General features: G+C 38.9%; 1 protein-coding gene across 3 annotated transcripts in view; it reads left to right on the top strand.

The window, feature by feature from the left end:
- The first annotated feature begins 2,664 nt into the window (after nucleotides 1-2,664).
- MYPN (myopalladin) overlaps nucleotides 2,665-19,172 on the top strand; it is a 108,839-nt gene continuing 92,331 nt past the window's right edge. For all 3 annotated transcript variants that reach the window (XM_072995197.2, XM_072995195.2, XM_072995194.2), the window contains exon 1: nucleotides 2,665-3,124. In XM_072995197.2, the coding sequence (XP_072851298.2) occupies nucleotides 2,976-3,124 (149 nt within the window). In that variant the 5' untranslated portion in view covers nucleotides 2,665-2,975. The remainder of the gene's footprint in view (nucleotides 3,125-19,172) is intronic.

Genomic DNA, 19,172 nt, shown 5'->3' with positions numbered 1-19,172 from the left:
CGTCCACCTTCGTGCCCCTTTGCTTGACCTTCAAGCCTCAGAGCACACAAAGGCAAACACTCTCTTCTTTTACACTTGCTGCCACCAGGTGATCTCTAAATCACCATTATTTCAGAAAGATTCAGGTCCACACTTCAAGTTCTTTTAAATAAAACTTTGGTTTATTGATTACAGAGATTCATGAATATATTCAGTAGCTAATCACATCTAAATTTCCCAAACTACACACTCTATTACTTTGTCTCTCTTTCATTCTGCACACTGACTCTTACATTTCTCTAACTGTCTCTCTCTGACTTAAACTGCTCTTGACTCTCTGACTCCGCCTCTTATAGCATCTCTCTCGGCTCCACCTCACAGCAATATGAATATTCATAAACCATTACATAATACAACAAGAATCATAGATCTAATAAATGGAGAATGCTACAGTCTAGTTGAGGGTATGCTTGTGTAGACTGTGTAGTTGGAGGGAAATTATATGCAAAAAGTACGGACAGCAACAAGTATGATACTGTATTATAAGAACAGCCAGTTTTAATCATGCAGTTGTCACAGCAAATTACACACTATGTTAATACTTTTTTATTACTGTTCATGTCCTTGTTTTTACAATTGCTTCTGAAGAAAAGCTTCAGACTTCTTACCTGACAAATTGAGCTTAATCAACTCTTTTCCTAGGAGTCTTTGCAGTTAAAGGACATTTGTACTGTATTTCTGTTTAGATTATAAAAATCATTTCTAAATTTTCATATATCTGTATGAACTAATATATGCACATTTTATGCACATTTGTGTGATCTTTATTTTCTGAAGATTCCTTCCTTCCTTGACCATTCATATGTGGTCACCCTGGACATATACGATATGAAATACAATTAGTAGGTGCACATTTCAACAAAAAATCCTAACTAAATTTAAATGTATTATTTTAATATTGTTAGCAACGTGTATTTGATTGCAAGCAGAGGAAACTATACTCATCAGTTATCTTACACTACAAAAATTATAGCAGAATTAATGTCAGGCTTACATGAAAATGTCAGATGAGATAAACCTGATACCCAAATGTTAAAACGATATAGTTATAGGTACGCTAAAACATCTTGCAAGTCTGTAAGGGCTAGCCTTTTCAGACTTGGATGGACAGAGCAATTGGTTAGTCACCCGTTACCAGTACAAACACAATTGTGGAATTAGAAGCTTGGATTAGGATCCAATCTATATATATGTTGCTAAAAAGACAGTTAAACCCAAAAGGCCTATTTTCCTTGATATTTCATGATAACTATCAATCCAAGTGGGTTAAATCGGTCCAGGGCTACTTGGGGAAAATTGACCTCTCACCTCAGGCATATCTTCTGGAATAGAGCAGGCAAAAGAAATAGTTAAACAAAGAATAGAGGGCAATGAATATCAAACAGACCTCTCTAGCATTCAAAACATGGCAGCAAGGACTTACATCAAAAACTGTATGGACCCAGCCAAATACTTAACGTCTTTGGAAATTAAAGGAACTAGAAGAGCCTTTACTTTGACAAGGTGTTTGGCCCCCCCCTCTGCTGTACTAGAAGGGAAGTATAAAAATACAGTGGTGCCTCGCAAGACGATTGCCTCACGGGGCGAAAAACCCGCAAGACAATTGGTTTTCGCGATCCCTATGGTGCTTCACAAGATGGTTTTTTCTATGACCATGCTTCGCAAGATAATTTTTTTCACAAGATGATGATTTTTGCAGAACGAATTTAAATCGTCTTGTGAGGCACCACTGTACTCATTTTGCTGAAAGGTTATGCTCCTGCCACCTGAGGGAGATCGAGACCATACAGCATACGTTCTTCACCTGCCCATTGTATGAAGCAGTGTGAAAAGAGACTATAACCCCCTTAATAAATAGATTCCCAGGACATTCTGAGGGAAATAGGCTTGAGTCCCTTCTCTCAGATGTTGATGTGCAGATCACCTGTCGGGTTGCGAGGTTCTGTGTAGCAATACTTCAATTGCGGAAGTTAAATACCAATTAGATCGCAGTTCCCAGTTGTATGTATGCCAACATGTTCTAATGGAATATTGAAAGTTAGAAATTTTAAGGTTTTATAAGGTTTTATACTTATGTGACTGGTCTAAGGACCGTAAATAAACTATTATTATGATTATTATAATTGTGGAATTATCTGTACCGCAACATAAGTATTGGCTCACATATAAATAGCAATTGTTGGTGCCAATGTTGGAAAGAAATCTAATGGAATGGACTGCAATCCACAAAAGCTTATGGCAAATAAAATGCCTTTGTCTTTAAGATGCTGCTTGGCCCTCTGCTATTTTTGCTGTAACAGACCAACATAGCTACCTAGAAATCTTTTCCAAGTGTTGTTAGCCGAAGTATCTAAAATTTAAGCATAGCACTGCATACAAAATTAAAACAATACAGACTCTACCTCCAGTCTTATAAATTACAAAATGTGGCAGAGAAAAGAAGTGGGAGAAAAGAGGTAAACAAACTCGGGGCTTTACTAAATACGACACAAAATACCTCTAAGATCTTCATGCTGTCCGCTGTACCTCATGGTCAAATAAGCCCTGATGTTGAAACCTGAGGAATAAATTTCAGAGGCAGACATGTACAGTATTTTGATAAAAGGACACAAGAGATATTGGGGGTAAGTTACCATAATAAGTTACAAAGGCAAGGAGCTTATGATGGATGCAGTTCTGAAACTGAACCACTGTAGGAACTGGATAAGCCCTAGGGGCATTTGTTCGAAATATTTTTCTTCCTCTAACTATTTCTTGGCTGTTTTTCTCCAGGATGAATGAATGTTACCATGTAATGCATTCCCATGAAGCACCAGATTTTGCTCAGTAGATCAAAGTGTAACCACAACTCTTTTCCTCCACTCAGAAAAACAGCAGTTCAAAGAAATGCCACATGCTACTGATTTTGAAATGACACCATATCTTTCCAGGGCACTATGATGAAGTACCCTAAAATTAGCCTTCTTACTACTTTGTTAAGACTGCACGCAGGGAGGCAGGCAGCCCACAGTGAAGAGAGCAAAGAGGCACCGGAGAGGAAAAACCTGCGATACTCTCACAAGCAAGCAGGTCACACCACTGGACGGTGAGCTGGGCTGGCTTCTATTCAAATTTCCACAATGGATTGTTTAAACATAATTCATTGTACCAATGTTTTCTGGCATGGCGCTATGGAGGATACTACATAAGAAAACATAGGGAAGGGTTGGTTTTACTGCCAAAGAACAAATGGGGTGGGCAGTGAGAATGAAGCAATTCTGTCAAAAAGAAAGTGGTGTATACTTTGAGTATGATAATAGTTGCTAGCAGTGTTGTGTATTTGGTGGGTAGGAACATTAGAATAAATGTGAAATAGTATAGAAGGAGAGGGCTTTGTTTAAAAAATTGGAGAAGCCTTAATTCGATTCAAGTCAGGACTAGTAAATCGTTAGCTCACAAGATGTTTTGACAACAACTCTCATAATTATTTACCATTTGGCATGATGTCTTGGGCTGCTGGGAAGCGAAGTCTAAAACATCTGGAAGGCCGGAGCTCCCCCAGTCTTAATTTCCATAGTTAATGGACTAAAGTTTTAATTCTGTAATAGGTGGAGTGAGAGTTAAGGATGTGCTTTTTAGAGTGCTTAGATTACTGTGGTTCTGGTGTTATAGTAAGGAATTAAAATATTAAAAGAGGTTTTTCTTTTTAATAATGAGTGGAAACCTCCATTAACTAAATACAGTAGTGTGTTCTGTTACTTCTCCTTCAGGCTGCAGTTCTATACTCACATCAGGGACTAAGGTAACTGAACCCAGTGGTACTTCACAGTAGACATACAAAGGCTCACATAAACAGTACAGTATTCAGAAAGATGCCTGCCTACACAGAGCTTCAGGTAACATATAAATATATTTAAATACCAGTCAAAGACCACTATTAGGGAAATGAGGATGAGCAAATTAAATACAGACAATGGGGATCTAATCCCTATACAGCAGTGTTTCCAAATACATGTGACGGGGGGGGGAGAGATGGGGCTATCTTAGTGCTTTAGATCTGTGTGATTCTGTTCAGAAGCTTCCCAAGGTAATTTCTGTTATGTAATTTCCCAGAAAACCTGTTTGCAGAGCCCCCGCTATTTTTTTTAACTACAGCTCCAAGAATCCCCCAGCCACAAGAATAATTTTGAAACTATATTCAAGGAAAACCTTTATGATCTTTCACAAGGCTTTTTGACCATATGAGCATAAGAAATTGTTGATGAAGCTGATCTGGATATTTAAAAAAAAAACTTGATCTCTCTCTGTCTCTGTGAGAATGCAGTAGTAGAGCCATAATCAGGACCAAAATAATGAAATATTGTTCCCTTTTTGTACTTTTTTTTAAATTCTCTAAACCAAGGCAGCTCATTAGTCAAGCAATGTCTTAATCCTCCTTTCCTGTTATATAGTCAACATTGATGATGACTTGTGCATACACCAAAAAAAATCAGGCAAAATGCAAAGAAACAAAACAATACAAAAACCACATGTGGTTTTATACTCAGATATATACAGTAATAATATTGGAGGCCCCTTGAGACAGTTTAAAGTGCTCAAACACAAACTCTACAGAATAGGAAGATGTTGGGGAAATTATGAACTATAAAAGCAGATTGTCATTCTGTCTACAGATCAAAAAAAAAAAAGGAATTTTATTTAGTGGTTCTTTTCACATATTGCTCATCATGTTGAGGATTCCAACACAGTTCCCCTGTGTTGCAAGGGCAGAGAGTGAAGTCATTGGCCTATTTGATATACAAATGCTAAGCCAAGGATAGGTTCAGCCCCTCTCCTTCAAATCAGTTTCAGGGAGCAGATTGGAAACATTTTGTATTGTTTTAAATGGGCTATGGTTATAATGTCAGCTGGACTGAGAACTATGGTCAGTTTTAACTAGGTTTTCCAAACAAATCAAGATCAAAGCCACCATTTAAAAACTGCTTATTTGGACAAACCATAGTCTAAATTACCAACAGTTCAACGAACTGACAAACTGTAGTCATCTGAATATGGAAATACTCCTCAGGTCTCACTCAGAGAATGGGATGGAATTGTATAGTATGTGTTGGAATATATAATTATGCAACCCAATATGCATATATGTGAATATAGGAGTGAATGAATTGTATTTCTATAACAGCACATGTGTAGCTACTCAGATTCTTGTCTAATGTCAGCCAATAGGTAATTAAAGGGTTAACAGTTAGATATAAGAAAAAGTGATGGGATGAGAGTTGATCTGTTAGTGTCTGATAACTTGTCTGTTAGCATGAGGCTTTTCTCTTAATAACTCTGTTGATATGTAGGTATAGACCTGGCTTGCAGTTAGGACTTAAGCAGCAAAGAGCAAAATATTTGTTGCTCTTTGCTGCTTAAGAACCCTCTTTCTCCACAAATTGATCCACAATCCACTAGAGTAGTGGTCCCCAACCTTTTCCAATCTGCGGACTGGTTGGGGGAGTCTGTGTGGGGGGCGGCAGGGCACCCCCACATTCACAGGTATGTGGGGCACACTTGTGGGTGAGTGGGGTGGGCTCGTGTTGGTGGGCAACCCATGCGTGTGTGGGGGAGTCCGTGTGGCGGGAATGTATGCAGGGATGGGTGGGAGATCTGTTTCTGTGGACCGGTCCTGCCAAGGCCACGGACTGGCACCTGACGGGGGGTGGGGACCCTTGCACTAGAAAGTATATGTTATTGCAGTTCTGTACATATTTGTTTGAAAGTAAACACTGAAGTCAATAGGACTTTCATATAATTAAGTAAATAGATAATGCTGTATCTGGAAGTTGAGTCATGGCAATTGGACTTCTTTCTTTTTAGGTTGAAACTTTTCACTACTCATCCAAGTAGCTTCCTCAAATAGATAATAATTCTGTAATATCCATAATCGTACACCTTTAAGAAAATACGGTAAATAAAAATCATGTACAATGTCTGAAGGTGCACAGCTGGTTTCAAAAATCATGGCATGTCAGAAGTGGTATTCATGAAGCACTTCTTAATGTGTGCCGCACAATGGTTGTGATGGGAGCTGTGTGATCGATTGCACAATTATACTGTGCAATCCTCAATCCCTGGACATAACACCCAGCGCTTTTGTGCAGGCATACATTATATTAAGACAACCAGGATTTTAGCCAATATATTATGGATAAGACTACTGAAATATAAACAATTCATTAAAATTATTAAGTATAAATAAACCACCCCATTATTGCTACTGAATCACAAGACTGGGTTCCCTTTTCTTGTAAGATTTCTATCCATTATAAGCACACTTGGCTTCTCTGCGAAGCTTGTGGAACTCAGGATCCTCTAAATAGTTACATAATGAGTATCAACTTGTCATAGACTTGTTCGCTTTTCCAATAAGTTTGTAGTATCAAGAACACCAGCTACAGTATCGATGTTCACAGCTTTATTCATCAGCACTGCCCAGGAATGAATATAGAAATAGGATTTATCATCCATTAAAGGAATGCTATTTCTGTCACAGAAGGTGGCGATAGCTTATTTAATTAGCAAACAAATCATTTATATTCAATGCAATGTACAACAGAGTTGTTTTCTAATTTTTAAAGATGTTTGGATTTTATTCTATGATCACGGATAAAATAAAGACAGATGGGCAAATTTGAGTACTCATATATTGTCAGCCTAAAAATAAGGATTAGTATAAGACATTTTACTGCTTGAGGTGGAGCACTCAACACCCTCTCTTCTTTAAGCCAAGATACATAGTACATAAAGCTAGCCAAGTCATTTTTGGCACCTGAGGCAGGGAACCCCACAAGTTCTATCTTTCCCTGAAAATTACACAAACACTTCTTCCCCTGCTTGACAGCAAAAATACAATAATAAGAAATAAATAATAATTTCCTACTTTTTATGATTCCGGTCCCATCAATATGCTCCCTGAGGCAGTTGCCTTACTCTGCCTGATGGGTAGGCTGTTCTCCTAAAAAGAATTACCTTGCGTCTTCTTCACTTACATTTCTGAATAAATCAACATGAAAATGAGAATGGTGATGGGGACCTCATGTGTCACTCCTGTTCCTAATCTTCACAGGTCCAAAGGTGCTATCTGTACAGTCTCTGCACTCTAGCATACATATGGGCTTCTAGATGTGTGATATAAGACTGGCAAATTTCCACAGTACCATATTAATCATACAGGGGATCATTAGTGCCTTCTTGCATAGAAGCCCATGTAGCTTTCGTTCAGAAAGTACCTTTAATAGCCAGAAGGCTGAGTGTGAGGTCATCAAGTACAACCCCACCCCCACATGTTCCATTGTACTCAAATCAATGTTAGGAGATGATTCTGGAATGTCATTAGATGTTCAGAATATATGTCTATCTTCACCCTAATATGGGAATGTATCGTATGGTATATTGTAGACGCTTAAAATATATATTCATAGTCTGTATACAAAGAAATTTATTTGATCTCATTTATATGTCCTAAATACATATCCAGATAAAAATGCATCAGAGAAACAAATTTGGCAGATTTCCAAGGGAAGTTCCTAAGCCAGGGTGTGGCCAGCAGGAGAAACTTTCTAAATAACTTCTGCATTTCTGTGTGACATATGGAGGGCACTATCAAGTGGCCAGCCTCAGCTGACCGTAGAAATTGTGTGGGGATGTATGAAGAAGAGCTATTTATAGAAAGACTTGACACACCTTTTAAAAATCTATCACCTACTTAAAACTTCAGCATCTGAAATGGGTTAGATGCTGTCATCAGCATTATTTCATATCAACCCTCATTTAAAAAAATGTCTTTCTCTTTATGTCTTTTCATAATATACAGTTAAAAACAAGAGGGAAGGAAAGGGAGAAGGAAAAAGGGGGCCAGAGGGTGAGTGAGATTTTGATTTGTTGCACTGACAATAGTATTTTCTTGTTTTCATAACAGAAATCTGGGCTACAGCTCAAAACCTTGATTACAGCTCACATATTTCTGATGAAAGTTTTAATGGCCTTCCTTGCTAGTACTTCCATTTTCCTGAGTTTCCACTGAGTAGCAAATTTGTGTTTCTTCCCAAAAGTGTGATAATGCAGGTTGGATTGAAGATCTGCCTTCTTTGAACAGAAGGGCCACAGAAAGTGCAGCCACAGAATTTCCAGAGTTTTTTCCCTTTCCTGTGTCATTTTGTAGCATTTTCAGAGAGAGCGGAGAAACCCTCTTACACAGACAAATCCAACCTCTTGTTTCATATAAGAGTATACCCACAACGCTGTCTGCTGTGCAAAGGTCCATGCAGAGCAGGAATAATTCTTTATTACACAGTAGGCTGAAAAGAGTTCCATGTCTTATATTTTGATTAGGCATCCTTCAGTCTCGAGAGACTATAGTAACATGCTCTGTATGGAGGACTTGAAACAGCGTCTAGTGTGGCTGAGAAGGCCAATTTGAGAGTGACAATCCATTCCACACTGAAGACAAATACAAACTGTACCCCATCCAGCTCCCTGATTTTGCTGCTTTTGGGACTGCCTCTTTGCCTCGGCCTGCTGGACAAGGCTCTCTTCAAATTGGGAGAGGCCATGATGCACCACCTGCCTCCAGGCTGAACGCTCCGATGTCAGGGTTTCCCATCTGTTGAGGTCCATTCCCAAGGCCTTCAAATCCCGCTTGCAGATATCCTTGTATTGCAGCTGTGGTCTCCCTCTGGGGCGATTTCCTTGCACTTAATTCTCCATACAGGAGACCTTTTGGAATCCAACCATCAGCCATTCTCACAACATGCCCAAGCCAACGTAAATGTCACTGTTTCAGTAATGTATACAGTACATGCAAAAATTCCAGCTCAATCTAGGAGTACTCTGTTTGGAACTTTGTCCTGCCAGGTGATACCAAAAATGTGTCATAGGCAATGCATATGGAACATGTTCAGCTTCCTTTTCTGCCGTGCACAGAGTCCAGGACTCACTGCAGTACAGGAATGTGCTCAGGACACAGGCTCAATAGACCTGGATCTTGGTGTATGCTGTCAGCTTCTTATTGAGCCATACTCTCTTTGTGAGTCTTGAGAACATGGTAGCTGGTTTGCCAATGCGCTTATCCAGCTTGACATCTAGGGAGAGAGTGTCAGAGATGGTTGAGCCAAGGTACACAAAGTCATTAACAACCTCCAATTCTTGTGTGGAGATGGTAATAGAGGGAGGTGAGTCCACACCCTGGCCCATGATTTGTGTTTTCCTCAGGCTGATTGTTAGTCCAAAGTCTTGGCAGGCCTTACTAAAACGGCTCATAAGTTGTTGGAGCTCTTCAGCAGAATGGGCAACAATTGAGAGCAGAAAGCCCAGGTTGTGCCCATGGCAGATCTCGTGAAAATGCTAGCAGACCATTTTAAGCACCTTGAGCACTTTACTCTCTTTTGGGGGCAGTGAAGTTTGAGTATCCTCAAACTTACCATCCTCAAAGTTACCATTAATAAATAATGGTAATATGGTTTTGGAATGATAGTAGAAGCATATAAATAAATGATTAAGATTTGAAATCTAAGGAAGCTAGGAAGTCACTCATGCTTATTTGATTTAACAATATTTAACAAAATGTGCAGGTTTATTTTGGCTCTCTTTGCAGGAAAACTGGGTCAAGTGCTGGGTGGAGGAGCTCCACTATGCTACAATTCCTGTTTCATCAACTGAAAAATCACATAGGTATAAGCACATTGTTCTGCCTTCACTATCATCGTAGGTAGGGAAAGAACCCTTTTGTGCCAGAATCTCAGTGATTAAAAAATACCAAATCACCAGCACCTGCCTCCCCATATACAGCCAGAAGCAGCCTGAACATTTCCCCCATTCTTTAATGAGGTCCCTCAGTACACTGTGTGCTTTGTACAAAGATTTCTACCAGTTAGGACCTAAATGGAAATTTTGTACTGGTAAGAGTAATGAATGATTCTCCTACCTACTAACCAAAGTGAAGTTATTATGAGAACTAACCCTCCCCCAAAAAAAATCTCAATTCCTGCTGGTAAATATGTAACAAAATCAATTCATTTAACAATCTGTGGCCCTTTCATGTTGCCCTACATCTACCTCTTCTTGCCTAATGATAGGGCCAGTTTTTCATTCACCGTTCGTTTAAAAATGAGTGAGATAATGGACAAGGATAGGTGTATATTCTACAAAATTAAAACTAGGATTGAAGTTGCAAATTAAAGCGAATGGTGGGTTCAGATGCTGTAAAGGCTGAAATCTGCTACAATATAGTATAGGTTGGAGACATGCTTGTGACATCTACAACCATCTCAATTTATAAATACTATGGGAAACTTCTACAGTGTTCTTCACACAATATTTTTCCCCTCTAGGCCCCTCCTAATAGATCTGTAAGGCGCAATCTGAACAAAAGACTTCAGTTATCACCACCTGGTCCCTTTATGTGAGAAAACAGCGGAACCATTTACCACACAAAAGATACACATGCATGCAATCTGTCCCTATGCATAGCTGACAAACAAAATGAAACATTTTCCCCATAAAATGAAAAAAAACCACAGTGAAAAGAGTTAAAATGAATATGCTGCACCTTTAGATTAGGATAACAAAATCAACAGCTTTCTTTGTACTTACATTTTATATATTTTGCACATGTTACATAAAAGCTGTCTTCATTAACATTCTTTTTTTTTTTTTGGTAAGGAAAATGTTAAAATTCATGCTAAACATTTAGGACTGATTCCCAAGTAGTCAAATCCAGGAAAGAAGGCATAGTGGATATGGAATAGTGATGTGGCTTAACCTAAGAATTAATTGCATGCTATCAGATTGATTCCAACTTATGCTGACCCTTTCCAGGGTTTTAAGGTATAAAGTACTCAGAAATGGTTATATAAATTTGTTCATCTGTTATTTCTCTCAAAGCTAAATGGAGGCTTCAGAATTTCCTTCTCATATATAATCTGTTTTAATATTTTCCCTGAGTTCCTTTGGATCTTTTTCCAGAATATCTTTCATAAATAACAAAAGTGGAATTAAAAATATTAATACTACAACTTGTTTGTATTTTACAACAATATTATGTAATTGGAACTGGCAGTTAAATTTGTATGCAGGTGTTACATAAGATTGTCATTCTGTTTTTACTTAATATTTCTAATATCTTTATTAGAGGCTTATCAAATAACTCATTTTTAAAATAATTCTGTGACCCTGGTTTATTTTAATGCTCTTCTTTTCTAGGCCAAAAAATAAATAAATGGAAGGCCGAAACTGTGTATGGTCTCTTTCTCTAGGTAACTAATATACTAACTAAACTAAAATGTATTAACACATGGTTTATCATATCAGACTGTATTTTAGGTACTGTAACCCAACCTTTTTCACGCCGCGGATCAGCCGGGGAAGGCGGAGCACCCCCTGCGCTCATGCGCATGTGTGAATGGGGTCTCAGCGCTTTTGTGTATGGTTGCGTGCATGTGCAAATGACAGCACCGCCGTTTGCGCATACACAAGAGCACAAGCGTGCCCGCACAAGCACCATACTGCCATTTGCACACGTGCACAAGAGAGAGCACAGGCGCAAACAGCCTTTGCGGGGGTGAGTGCATGTGAGGAGTGGGGTGGGATTTCTGTCTTCGCGGTCTGGCTCAGGCAACGGACCGGCACGGGGCCGCAGACTGGAGGTTGGGGACCTCTGCTGTAACCTACTCTACTTTGTTCTGTTGCAATGAGTCAGCTGATATCTGAGGCATTTACTTACTTACTTACTTACTTACTTACTTACTTACTTACTTACTTACTTACTTACTTACTTACTTACTTACTTACTTACTTACTTACTTACTTACTTACTTACTTACTTACTTACTTACTTCTGTACTGCACCATCCAATGGGAAGCCACTACTCTGGGAGGTTTCCAGGAGTGAAAATAAACATAAAAAGACAACTATCCCCCACACAACCCATAAAATATAATAATATAAAAGGAGGACAACACTCTTAAGAACTCAAGATGGCAACAATGGACAAACTGCAAACTGCAAAATATAATAACCATAAATAAGACAAAGCCACAGGCAATTGCCTCCCTGAAAAGCAATGCTTTTACAGTATATGATTTCTGAATATTAGGAGGGATGGAGCCTGGTGCACCTCTACAGGTAGAACATTCCACAAAGAGGTGGCTACCACAGAATAGACCCAGTTCCTAGTCATTGACCTCTTAGCCTCCCTTGGGGTGGCCACTTGCAGCATCAAAGCCTAGGTGGTGCAAATAACATGGGAAGTTGATCTTAGAGAGAGGCTTTTGGTTAGGCAGCAAGGTTTCAAACCATTCAGGGCTTCATAAGACAACACCAGTACTTGTATTTATCACAGAAGCATGCTGGCAATCCTTGAGACTACCCATGTGTGAACTAGTGTTATAAGGGACTTCCTGTCTAGGTAGGGCTGCAGGTGTGCAATCTGCCTAAGGTGGAAAAAAAATCAGACCTGGCCACAGTCAAGATCTGTTTCTCCATCAAGAGGGCTGGGTCCAGAAGCACATCCAAATTATGAACCTGATCTTTCAGGTGGAGTGTAACCCCATCTAGAGCAGGCCAAACAGCCCCCAGACAATTAGGGTCCCCTCCTAACAACAAGATTTCTCGTCAGGATTCAACCTCAGCCTATGCATCCTTATTCAATCCATAACAGAAGCCAAGTAGCGCTCCAGGGTCTGCACAGCTTCCCCTACTGAAGAAGAAAAAGAGAGAGAGGCCTCCCACAGCAGCCTCATATAGATGTTAAACAGCATTGGGGAGGTGATCGACTCCTGTGGGACTCCACACTGTAGTGCCTGTAGGAATGAAACAGCTTCCCCGCTCTGTACTATCCGAAGTTAGCCCTTGAGGAAAGACTGAAGCCAGCATAGTGCTAGCCCCCCCAATCCCCAACCTTGCTAGCCAATCCAGAAGGATACTGTGGTCAACAGTATCAAAAGCTGCTGAGAGATCTGGGAGGACCAACAGGATTACACTCCCCTCATCAGCCTCCCTTAACAGTTCATCAAGCAGGGCAACCAGAACTGCCTCAGTCCCATGGTGCTTATTAATTGTCTCATGGAACTAATTAAAAGGCTCAAAAGTTTAGTCTTCCTTAACTTTATAGACTGATACCATAGCTTCCAGTTTAACCAGTTTCCCGTGTTGGTGGCAATGGCGGTGATGTAATAGGTGGTGTAGTCATCATCATCCAAGGGAAAGTGGGTCAAGGTAAAGCAGGAACTTTTGAAACAAAAAAATTGCCTGCAAAACACCAGGTCCACTGATTGTTTTCATTCCCTCTCAAAGGGTAAATGCTACCCCAAGGCTGATAAATAGTCTCTCTTTCATGAGCTATTTAAATATTTTTGCAGCATACTTTTTCAGAGGAAAATAACCTTGACTATAAATTAATAAAAGTTAAGACTAGAAGTAAGACAGGCACAAAATCTATGTAGAACATTAAATTCAATAGAAGTTTCTGCCCCATTCAGTATTTCCACAAAAACAATCCATTAAGTTTAAAGTCTGGAGGAATTTTAAATGGGGAAAATAGTAGAATTCCACATAACAAAGCTTAAAACAATAAACACAAGAAAACAGTGCCAGCATAATTAAACAGCCAAAATATATCAGTATCTAAATCTATGCAATTCTACTGAGCACTACATCACTATGAGAGTAAGAAGCTGTTTCAGGTACCACCTTTGGTAGAGGAGGCTACAACTGATCTCTGCCCAGATCAGGGCCTTTTCTGTGGTCATCCCCATATTATGGGAATTCATCTGTATCAAGACCTAACCATCCTACTTGCTTGCTTTTAATCCATGAAGACTTTAGATTTTCATCTATTCAGGCCATTTTTAATGCTGCTACTGTTTTCTTATGCTTATTGTTTTCTGCTTTGTACCGATTACTTTAATTGTGTTTCTAGTAGTTTAATCATAAATCATGTTGACCGTATTTACAGAAATGTGATACATAAATGGAGTAAACAAAGATATCATAATAACTTATCTCTTTATACGAGCAATCCATGATTTAACACACTGATCATAGAGCTGCCTTTGGGACCAGCTTGCCTGGGAGCAGAACAGTAAGGCCAGTACCGATAGGAAACTAATGGCATGCAGGCCAGATGCAGAAGCTTCCTTTGCAAAATGCTCCTTCCCACCTGTGTTTGATCAGTCTGCACCAAACTTGAGAAAAGAGCTATAAAGGCCTTGTTTTTCAAAATTCTCCTTCAGTAGATTTCAGTAGATTTTATGGTTTGTAGTATGTGCTCAGAATCACTAGAGGGAGCATGGCATGCAGCTGGCATGGAAAGAAATACAGCGGTGGTATAGCTACAGAGCACTTACGGTTTGTAATAAAAATTCAGTAGCTAAATTCAGGGCTTGTTTCTTCAGCTAATATGCAGTGCTTGGCCTAACAGCAAGCCTTAGAAAGCCTAAAATTTTTCACTTTAAAAAGCAACAAGATTGTATTAGTTTCCAAAGGCATAATCCTATTTTCTTGTTGCATCCAATGCAGGAAAAAGACCTGTGGCAGTTTAAAGACCAACACATTTATTCTAGTGCAGAGTTGTGTTTTTGTGGAGATAGTGCTAAGTTGTGCTTTTAAGGAAATGAAATTGCCCAATACCTGTGATTTATGTCTGATCATTTCTGATAATCTGTTTTCTGGGCTTTATTTTTTAAAAGCGTGTCCAAAAGTTCCCTTGCAGGGTATGCCACTAAGGATTGCAGTACTGATCTTTTTAACTTGTTTATAGCCCTACCTAGAGTAACAACAGAAAAACATAAAATGCTGGGAAATTGAAGATGACTGCCCTCCTATGTCAATGAGGAAAGACAATGGCATGATCCGAAAACTCACCTGAAAGTGTTTCTCAGTAACTGCCATGAAAACAGAATGTGTAAAATAATAAATTTCCTGCCTTCCAAATGCTATTACAGTTGGTAATAGTAAACATGTTTTAACATGTTTTTTAGCTGGAAAAAGACAGCAATGACCAGCCAGGTTAGCTATTTGTATTTCATAAACGTATGTTTCACGCAAGCCTAGTAGCCCAAGGAAGAAGATAAGACACATATAGTTACTCCTGATGCTTCTTTAAATTTTCTTCACAGTTATTCATTGAAACAGCTTGAGATCAGAATAGTTTGGTCTTAAAAGGTGAGCAAATTGAGGCACCCTTATCAAACCTATATATGGGATGTGGACTGCGTTAGGTGCCTCACATCTTAGTACACCTTCAGAAGCATACATCTGCATACATTCCTCCAAAAACAATAAGATAATTTGTGTGCTTCCACATTTCCATCTCCAAATCACCATAATCATATCAGTGTTATTGTGCACTAAAATGTTACATCAGGGAAGTTGCATTCTAAAATAGTGAAGAAATAATAGAAAAAAAAGTAAAAGCAGGAAAAAAATGGCAATGGTTAAGAGTAAGCACACTTTGCTGTCTGAAGTGAAAGCAAGGTGTGTATGTTATGGGCTATCAAGTTCCTTCGGTCTTATGACTAGCTTAATACATTTTCAAGGCATGTGAGATACTCAAGGAATGGTTTACCATGGCCACTACACTCAGTGAGTTCTATGGATGAGCAAGGATTTGAAACTGGATTTGAACCTGGATCTCCTAGTCCTAGTCTGACAGTTCATCCATTACATCACACTGATGTCATTCCTCATTTCCATGTTGAAAATCAACTGAACTGCCACGTATCAAAAACCCACTAATTGATATACCTACCTGCATGCCTCCAGCCTCTGTGCTCAACATACCACTACATCTATTGTTTACATCCAAGCCCTCTGGTACAATTGTATCTGCTTGAACCCACAAGATAGATACTACAAACTCAAGGATCTACAAAATGCATTTCTCAGACAACAATACCCATCCAAAATGGTTAATGAACAAATTAACCAGTCAAAACAAATATCCAGAAGCAATCTACTGCAAGATAAATGCAGAAGAGAAAATAATTGAATACTGCTTACTGTCAATTTCAGCCTACAAACTCACATCTCACATTATCTCCAACCATCCTTGACAAGTATACAGCACTCTCCAAGCTCTTGATGGCAGGCGTATACTTGCTTACAGATAATCTCAAGCATCTCTTGACACACATTGACTTATATAACACAGATACAGTGACTAGGACTATACAGTATCCTGCTACAAACCCAGATGCCAACTCTGCTGGCATATTCACTATGGCAACATGATTACAGGACATTCCAACAATATCACATAGAACATCAATATCACATACATCAAGGGCAGTTTTACTTGTTCCTCTGCTAATGTGATCTATACCATATTTTACCAATAATGCTTCTCTGCACCCTACATAGGACAAACAGGGCAATCTCTATTCAAAAGAATTAATAGATATAAATGAGACATGAGGAAGGCAATACACAAAAACATGTTTCAAATTATTTCAGTCTACCCAGACATCCTTACAGGATTTGAAAGTTGCTATTCTGGAGAAGAAAAATTAGAGGACAAGAATCCAGAGGAGGCAGGTGAGATTATATATGTACATATGTTTAACACTCATGCATGGATTAAATATTAGCCAAGGGTTCTTAAGCCATTATCGAAAGTGAAATACTGCAATAAATATGGGTTTATCTGCTGTTATTTTCCATAGCCTAGGTTCTTTCCCAACTTTTACTGAACAGGCTTCAAAGGTAAAGTTAGTAATTCTTGACATACTGCCATGTTGTTTCTGTTATCTATAGCCTATGGTTCCTTTAGGTGCTAACCATTGTTGATGTTTACAGAACAAAGCTTCAAAAGAAAACAACTGATTATCAAACAGGTCAAGTCAGCACTACCCTGTTTTCCCGAAATAAAGACCTAACCTGAAAATAAGCCCTAGTATGATTTTTCAGGAAGCTTGTAATATAAACCCTACCCCAAAAATAAGCCCCACTTAAGTGAAACCCCGGGCTTCACCATTGTGCAGCAACCAGAAGAAGATGACATGATTGTATTTGAATAAATGTAGATTGTTGTACATGAAAAGAATAAAACATCCCCTGAAAATAAGCTGTAATGCAATTTTTGGAGCAAAAATTAATATAAGACCTTGTCTTATTTTTGGGGAAACATGGTAGGTTGAAATGCCACTATGACTCACACAATTTGCAGCTTATCTCTACCAAACATATATATTGCCATGTGGTGACTATATTCTAACTCTTATGTCTGAAGTGGACTTGTTCTATGAAAGCTCACATTAAAATACAGCACTTACCATATTTTTCCAAACAACACTTTTTCCTAAAATCATTAGAGGAAAAATTGAGGATCTTATACATGGAAGGAGGCAGAGGTGAAGGAGCAGCCACGCTCGGCCGCCTCTCACAGCTGCCCATTGACTGCTGCCTACATCACCAGATCACCAGAATCAAAATTGGGGGTCGTTTTATAGATTGTGGGGTCTTATACTTTACACAGAAAAATACAGTAGTCTTTAATGTGCTATAACTACTACTACTACGTCTTCCTCTTCCTTTTCTTCTTGGTTTGTTTTGTTGATATGCTTACACAGACTAACATGGTTACCACTTCAAAAACTGAACTGGCAATTGAATCTTCTTTCAGCACTGACAGCAAGACAGCATCTGTCACTGCGCTTGGGGTAGCAGGCTAATGTAGGGGAAACAGAACAGGCCTCATGGCAAACACGGCTCTTTTTTTTTTTTTCAACACACCACTGCTCTTCAGTCACACATCCACACACTAGGTTCTCTTTTCCTAGTAGTAGGGCTGATTCTGAGAGGATATGCCAAAAGTCATTTAGGAAAAGCTGGTTTTGAGGAGGCATTTGAAAGAAAGGGATGTGATGGCCTGAGAATAAACCACACCCTGTTCAAAAAGGACATTTTTGATTTGTCCTGCACTGTGGTCAGAGAGTGTATGGGACCTGAGTTGGGTGTGATGCTTGGGGCTTTACTGTTGCCCCCGACAAGGACCCATGCATATGTGCACAAAGCCAAGAGTCACAGGCAAAACTTATTGCATGTATTGATTCCATGTGAAAAATCTTGCCTGCATCTTTTCTTTGCCTTGGGATCAAGCAGAGTGACATGCAGCCATTTGAAAAAGAAAGCACACCCTCTTTGGAGTCTGTAATTTTACATATCAGGACACAATGAAAATCATCTGATCCTTAGGAGGTTTGAAAATTAGGTTAAAAACAATCTCAGATGAACAACAACAGAGGACATACTACACCATGTCATGATTTAATTAACAAAAATATAGCCAAAATGGAGAAGCCATGTATGAAAAACTATGTATACCTTGTGATTAAATAGCTTGTAGAACCACCTTTAGCAGCCATAACTTGAAGTAATAGTTTTTTTATGACTTTATCAGTCTCTCATAATGTTGTGGAGGAATTTTGGCCCACTCTTCTTTACAATGTTGCTTCAGTTCACAGAAGTTTGCGAACATTTGTTTATGCACAGCTGCATGACCTGTAACGCGTTACAGCTTTATTTTCTTACTATTTATATCATAGTATTCCAAGTATTTGAAGTGCTTTAAGTGATTGGTTATATACCCTCAAAATAAGGCTCCGTCACATTGATTTTTACCTCCCTCAGCCAAGTGTGGCACACATACCGACACTTATGCACTCTGGGCAGCCACCTATTTTACACACCCCTATGGCCAGCTGGTAAGAGTTAAGAAAGATAAGTAATTTGACAACATGGATTTGCCATGCTGGATCTGGACACCAGTTTCTGTTTCCTTTTATGTAGTGTTTCAGTTGATGGAATTGTTAGGAATGTGACCTGTGTCCATGCCATATAACCTTCAAAAAGGATCATTTGTTGATGTGTCTATTAACCAATTCATCATTACAAGTATTGTTCAGTGATGGTGTTGAAAATAGAAGTGAGTTCATGTATTACCAATGGAAATACAGAGTCTAATTCTAGGAATTGTATCAAGGGATGAGTCAGATGGTATAATTAATAAAGTGAATCTACAGAAAGTGTTGTGGGATCTTATCTGTTCCTAAGGTTGAAACAAACAGTGCAAGTGATGAATTGACTTGTTTCTTTTAAGATGAAACTTGCAGCT

The sequence above is a fragment of the Pogona vitticeps genome, chromosome 3 (genome assembly GCF_051106095.1).
Source record: "Pogona vitticeps strain Pit_001003342236 chromosome 3, PviZW2.1, whole genome shotgun sequence".
NCBI classification, from domain to species: domain Eukaryota; kingdom Metazoa; phylum Chordata; class Lepidosauria; order Squamata; family Agamidae; genus Pogona; species Pogona vitticeps.
The sequence above is the reverse complement of the archived record's forward strand: the minus strand, read 5'-3'. Positions and strand labels throughout refer to the sequence as shown.